Below are 7,027 nucleotides of genomic sequence, written 5' to 3'. Positions count from 1 at the left end.
ATACCCGACCAAAACAGAACATAGAATGCCCACCCAAATCACACCCTGACCAAACCAAATGGAGACATAAAAAGGCTCTCTAAGGTCAGGGCGTGACACCTATTACCTAGGCTACTGTATGGAAGAGCATTAGAAAACACTCATACAGTCTGTCAAAATGCACCCATCTGGAATGTACAGTCTGTCAAAATGCACCCATCTGGAATCTACAGTCTGTCAAAATGCACCCATCTGGAATCTATAGTCTGTCAAAATGGACCCATCTGGAATGTCAACTCTTGATGTTTGTTGTTCTGTGTTGTGTACTGTAGGACCTGGCCCAGTACATCAATGAAGTGAAGAGAGACAACGAAACCCTGAGAGACATAGCCCAGTATCAGAAATCCATTGAAAACCTTGTAAGCAATTCATCTTGATAAGAAAGCCGTTGTGAAGGGTAGTTTGGGTTTTGAGTGTGACCTCTGTCCCCCCCCCCCCCCCCCCTTTCCAGAATCAGCCTCTTAGTGTGTATGGCAGACCGAAAGGAGATGGAGAGGTACGCTTCGCCTCCGGCGACAAACGTGCCAAACAGGACCGGTGAGATGTCTGTCTGGTCTGTGTGTGTGTGTGTGTGTGTGTGTGTGTCTGTGTGTGTGTCTGTGTGTGTGTGTGTGTGTGTGTGTGTGTGGTTCAGGTGAGCAGAGTAACAACTCATACCTTTATGGCATCCAGGGCCATCCGCAAATTGCTCTTGTCACCTGCGTCGTGAGTGTGTTTCACTAATTCCTGTTGTTGGATCAAAACACAAGAACAATAAGTGAGTGACAAGTCTTCATACAGTATTTATTCTGTTTTCACCAGCTAGATAATTGCCATATTTAATTTCATTTCAGGTTTCAAACATAAAGATATAAAACTTTATTTTTTTGTGAAGAATCAACAACAAGTGGGACACAATCATGAAGTGGAACGACATTTATTGGATATTTCAAACTTTTTTAACAAATCAAAAAATGAAAAATTGGGCGTGCAAAATTATTCAGCCCCCTTAAGTTAATACTTTGTAGCGCCACCTTTTGCTGCGATTACAGCTGTAAGTCGCTTGGGGTATGTCTCTATCAGTTTTGCACATCGAGAGACTGACATTTTTTCCCATTCCTCCTTGCAAAACAGCTCGAGCTCAGTGAGGTTGGATGGAGAGCATTTGTGAACAGCAGTTTTCAGTTCTTTCCACAGATTCTCGATTGGATTCAGGTCTGGACTTTGACTTGGCCATTCTAACACCTGGATATGTTTATTTTTGAACCATTCCATTGTAGATTTTGCTTCTTGTTGGAAGACAAATCTCCGTCCCAGTCTCAGGTCTTTTGCAGAATCCATCAGGTTTTCTTCCAGAATGGTCCTGTATTTGGCTCCATCCATCTTCCCATCAATTTTAACCATCTTCCCTGTCCCTGCTGAAGAAAAGCAGGCCCAAACCATGATTCTGCCACCACCATGTTTGACAGTGGGGATGGTGTGTTCAGCTGTGTTGCTTTTACGCCAAACATAACGTTTTGCATTGTTGCCAAAAAGTTCAATTTTGGTTTCATCTGACCAGAGCACCTTCTTCCACATGTTTGGTGTGTCTCCCAGGTGGCTTGTGGCAAACTTTAAACGACACTTTTTATGGATATCTTTAAGAAATGGCTTTCTTCTTGCCACTCTTCCATAAACTCCAGATTTGTGCAATATACGACTGATTGTTGTCCTATGGACAGAGTCTCCCACCTCAGCTGTAGATCTCTGCAGTTCATCCAGAGTGATCATGGGCCTCTTGGCTGCATCTCTGATCAGTCTTCTCCTTGTATGAGCTGAAAGTTTAGAGGGACGGCCAGGTTTTGGTAGATTTGCAGTGGTCTGATACTCCTTCCATTTCAATATTATCGCTTGCACAGTGCTCCTTGGGATGTTTAAAGCTTGGGAAATCTTTTTGTATCCAAATCAGGCTTTAAACTTCTTCACAACAGTATCTCGGACCTGCCTGGTGTGTTCCTTGTTCTTCATGATGCTCTCTGTGCTTTTAACGGACCTCTGAGACTATCCCAGTGCAGGTGCATTTATACGGAGACTTGATTACACACAGGTGGATTGTATTTATCATCATTTGTCATTTAGGTCAACATTGGATCATTCAGAGATCCTCACTGAACTTCTGGAGAGAGTTTGCTGCACTGAAAGTAAAGGGGCTGAATAATTTTGCACGCCCAATTTTTCAGTTTTTGATTTGTTAAAAGAGTTTGAAATATCCAATAAATGTCGTTCCACTTCATGATTGTGTCCCACTTGTTGTTGATTCTTCACAAAAAATACAGTTTTATATCTTTATGTTTGAAGCCTGAAATGTGGCAAAAGGTCGCAAAGTTCAAGGGGGCCGAATACTTTCGCAAGGCACTGTATTTAAATACATTTAAAACAATAACTCATTGGGCATTAGACATGCTCTGATAATAGTGTTGTGAAGAGGGTTACCATGGGAACCAAATGCTCTGATAATATCGTTGTGAAGAGGGTTACCACGGGAACCAAATGATATTTTTTTTTGTCTCCAGCTCAATGATTAGAAATCAGAGGTTGTTTTATTTGTTCCCACCTCGCTAGAACCCAATGTAAAGCCTGTTGCCAGAAACATTGGTGTCTTCTGTGACCATGACTTGAACCTCGAGCAGCAGGTAAAGCAGGTTGTCCGGTCCTGCTTTTATCATATAACAGAAATAGTCTAATTAGAGTCAATGATCAGGGCTTGTAGATTCAGTGTCTCTTTTTAAATCCTGTTAGCTCACAGAATGGTGTCCGTCATTTCTCCTCCTTGTAGATTCAGTGTCTCTTTTTAAATCCCTGCTGAAGAAACACTTTTATCAAGACGTTTTTAATGTATGACTTCAATGTATGATTTTAATTGGATACGTTGTTTCATTCTCCTTCCTCCTGTTTTTGTTTTTGTCAGTACTTTTCTTTCATGAATTTGTGACGTGAAGCTCTTTGTTACCTGCATTGAAAAGCACCATACCAAGAAAGTTACTATTATTATTATTAGTATTATTAGTATTATCTCATCTGACTGTGAAGAGGAAACGGTGTGTATTTGGGGGAATAAAGCACTGTGAAATAGTCCTGTCAACAACAACAACAACAACAACAACATCAAATCTTTCTACCTCTGTGTTTTTTTCCCCCTGACAGGCACATCTTCCTGTTCGATGCTGCTGTGATCCTCTGTAAGAGGAGAGGAGACAACTACGAGATGAAGGAGGTGATCACCCTGTATCACTTCAAGATCACTAACAACCCCACGTCAGACAAGGAGACCAGAAAGGTGTGTGCGTGTTCGTGTTCGTGTGTGTGCGTGTGTGTGTGTGTGCGTGTGTGTGTGCGTTTGCGTGTGCGTGTGTGTGTGTGTGTGCGTGTGTGTGTGCGTGTGCGTGTGCGTGTGTGTGTGTGTGTGTGTATTCATGACGGAGTGCACATAATACCATTATAGCTTTTTATCATTCTTCAATTTATTCCCACTTTAATTATTATGTTTAAGGGATGTGTTTGTTGCAGCTCAGACGGTACTGTCCAGACTGGGGACGTGCTATACTCTTATTTAGTGATGTAACTTTTAGGAGGTGTTTGACTAAAAGCGACTCAGACACGTATTCAGATTGCCACGTTGATTCATTAGATAATTGTGTTGGTTTGAAGGATGGAACAGCTTGATTTTTCGCTCCAGATGGTGTTTTTATTAAACATCTCCTTGTGCCTGATGGTTCGAACACACACACACACACTCACACACACAACCACACAACCACACACACAACCACACACACACACACAACCACACACACACACACACACTCACACACACAACCACAACCACACACACACACACACACACACAACCACACACACACACACACACACACACACACACACACACACACACACACTCACACACACACACACACACACACAACCACACAACCACACACACAACCACACACACACACACACACACACACACATACACAGCAACAACAAGCACCTGATGTATGATATCCACCCATCTGGATAATGATACATTGTAGAATTGGTTGCCGGGGATAATCATCATTTTGGCTTATTATAATAGCTCTCATTTGTTAAAAGAATAAGACAATATTTATAAAATCTCAGCAACGTGCATCGCTCCTGTTACTTTAAGACCATCAGCAACATGCATCGTTCCTGTTACTTTAAAACCATCAGCAACATGCATCGTTCCTGTTACTTTAAGACCATCAGCAACATGCATCGTTCCTGTTACTTTAAGACCATCAGCAATGTGCATCGTTCCTGTTACTTTAAGACCATCAGCAACGTGCATCGCTCCTGTTACTTTAAGACCATCAGCAATGTGCATCGTTCCTGTTACTTTAAGACCATCAGCAACGTTCATCGCTCCTGTTACTTTAAGACCATCAGCAACATGCATCGTTCTTGTTACTTTAAGACCATCAGCAACGTTCATCGCTCCTGTTACTTTAAAACCATCAGCAACGTTCATCGCTCCTGTTACTTTAAGACCATCAGCAACATGCATCGTTCCTGTTACTTTAAAACCATCAGCAACATGCATCGTTCCTGTTACTTTAAGACCATCAGCAACATGCATCGCTCCTGTTACTTTAAGACCATCAGCAACATGCATCGCTCCTGTTACTTTAAGACCATCAGCAACATGCATCGCTCCTGTTACTTTAAGACCATCAGCAACATGCATCGTTCCTGTTACTTTAAAACCATCAGCAACATGCATCGCTCCTGTTACTTTAAGACCATCAGCAATGTGCATCGTTCCTGTTACTTTAAAAGACCATCAGCAACATGCATCGTTCCTGTTACTTTAAGACCATCACCAACATGCATCGTTCCTGTTACTTTAAAAGACCATCAGCAACATGCATCGTTCCTGTTACTTTAAAAGACCATCAGCAACATGCATCGTTCCTGTTACTTTAAAAGACCATCAGCAACATGCATCGTTCCTGTTACTTTAAGACCATCAGCAACATGCATCGCTCCTGTTACTTTAAGACCATCACCAACATGCATCGTTCCTGTTACTTTAAAAGACCATCAGCAACATGCATCGTTCCTGTTACTTTAAAAGACCATCAGCAACACGCATCGTTCCTGTTACTTTAAAAGACCATCAGCAACATGCATCGTTCCTGTTACTTTAAAAGACCATCAGCAACATGCATCGTTCCTGTTACTTTAAAAGACCATCAGCAACATGCATCGTTCCTGTTACTTTAAGACCATTGTCTATCCTATAACTCTAGAGACCTACACATCCAGATAAGCTGGTTTATACTATACCTGTTTTCACACACCCCTTCACCTACCCCCCTACACACCCTGTGTGATTGGCCAAGAGGCTCTCTTTCTCTTATCTTTGGCTGGTGGCTTACCCTGACCGCTATACCTCTGAGCTCTGAGTGATGAATGGGACTATAACCTAAAGGCCACTTTAAAGGGGGAATCTGCACTTGACACATCCATTTGTTGTTGTTTAAATCCCAGATTGCCCTTTTTAAAGTCTGTTTTTATTGTTTTATGAGCACAGCTTCCCTGTGCACTGAGCAGTACATTACATGTAGGATACAGCTTCCCTGTGCACTGAGCAGTACAGTACATGTAGGATACAGCTTCCCTGTGCACTGAGCAGTGCAGTACATGTAGGATACAGCTTCCCTGTGCACTGAGCAGTACAGTACATGTAGGATACAGCTTCCCTGTGCACTGAGCAGTGCAGGACATGTAGGATACAGCTTCCCTGTGCACTGAGCAGTACATTACATGTAGGATACAGCTTCCCTGTGCACTGAGCAGTACAGTACATGTAGGATACAGCTTCCCTGTGCACTGATCAGTACAGTACATGTAGGATACAGCTTCCCTGTGCACTGAGCAGTACAGTACATGTAGGATACAGCTTCCCTGTGCACTGAGCAGTACAGTACATGTAGGATACAGCTTCCCTGTGCACTGAGCAGTGCAGTACATGTAGGATACAGCTTCCCTGTGCACTGAGCAGTACAGTACATGTAGGATACAGCTTCCCTGTGCACTGAGCAGTACAGTACATGTAGGATACAGCTTCCCTGTGCACTGAGCAGTACAGTACATGTAGGATACAGCTTCCCTGTGCACTGAGCAGTACAGTGCATGTAGGCAACAGAGGCCTATTACAGCAGAACACACAATATTACCACTTGTTTATTGTGCCGACATTTGGGTCAGAGTTACATTTTTCAAGACAACTTCCTCTCTGAGTATTAACAAGGAGAGGTGGTTGTAGCAGGTTGTTATCACAGAGGCTGGAGTAATGGCTAGTCTTTGAAGTGGCTAATCGTTAGTGATTAAGTCCTGAAGTGTCTTGTCCGCCTCGTTGTCTGGGGCTACATGGACACCTGGCCAGGAGAACTCTGGGAACTCTCTCTTTCTGTCTTTCTCTCTCAATTAAATTTAAATTTAAGGGCTTTATTGGCATGGGAAACATGTGTTAACATTGCCAAATGCAAGTGAAGTAGAAAATAAACAAAAGTGAAATAAACAATACAAATTAACAGTAAACATTACACTCACAGAAGTTCCAAAAGGATAGACATTTCAAATGTCTCTCTCTTTCTTTCTCTCTGTCCTCTCTCTCTGTCCTCTCTCTCTGTCCTCTCTCTCTCTGTCCTCTCTCTCTCCCTGTCCTCTCTCTGTTCTCTCTCTCTCTCTCTCTCTCTCTCTGTTCTCTCTCTCCCTGTGCTCTCTCTCTGTTCTCTCTCTCTCTCTGTCCTCTCTCTCTGTCCTCTCTCTCTGTCTTCTCTCTCGCTCTGTCCTCTCTCTCTCTCTCTGTCTGTCCTCTCTCTCTCTGTTCTCTCTGTTCTCTCTCTCTCTGCCCTCTCTTTCTCTCTGTCCTCTCTCTCTCTGTGTCCTCTCTCTCTCTCTGTTCTTTCTCTGTCCTCTCTCTCACGCTCTGTCCTCTTCC

The 7,027-nt window shown here is 42.9% G+C and overlaps 1 protein-coding gene and 1 long non-coding RNA gene across 7 annotated transcripts in view; one reads left to right on the top strand and one right to left on the bottom strand.

The window, feature by feature from the left end:
* Positions 1 to 7,027, bottom strand: part of LOC149977374 (uncharacterized) — a 934,188-nt gene that overhangs the window by 447,478 nt on the left and 479,683 nt on the right. The gene's annotated exons all lie outside the window — the stretch shown is intronic.
* LOC110489549 (guanine nucleotide exchange factor VAV3) overlaps positions 1 to 7,027 on the top strand; it is a 189,254-nt gene that overhangs the window by 95,864 nt on the left and 86,363 nt on the right. For all 6 annotated transcript variants that reach the window (XR_016486490.1, XR_016486491.1, XR_016486489.1 and 3 more), the window contains exons 12-14: positions 312 to 398; positions 491 to 576; positions 3,202 to 3,334. Coding sequence is in view for 2 of the 6 variants with exons in the window: in XM_036945704.2 (XP_036801599.2) it covers positions 312 to 398; positions 491 to 576; positions 3,202 to 3,334 (306 nt within the window). In the remaining 4 variants the exon portion in view is untranslated. The remainder of the gene's footprint in view (positions 1 to 311; positions 399 to 490; positions 577 to 3,201; positions 3,335 to 7,027) is intronic.

This window comes from Oncorhynchus mykiss, chromosome 15, assembly GCF_057628025.1.
Source record: "Oncorhynchus mykiss isolate SJ-2025 chromosome 15, ASM5762802v1, whole genome shotgun sequence".
In the NCBI taxonomy this organism is placed as follows: Eukaryota; Metazoa; Chordata; class Actinopteri; order Salmoniformes; family Salmonidae; genus Oncorhynchus; species Oncorhynchus mykiss.
Note: the sequence above shows the minus strand (reverse complement) of the source record. Positions and strands in the feature narration are given on the sequence as shown.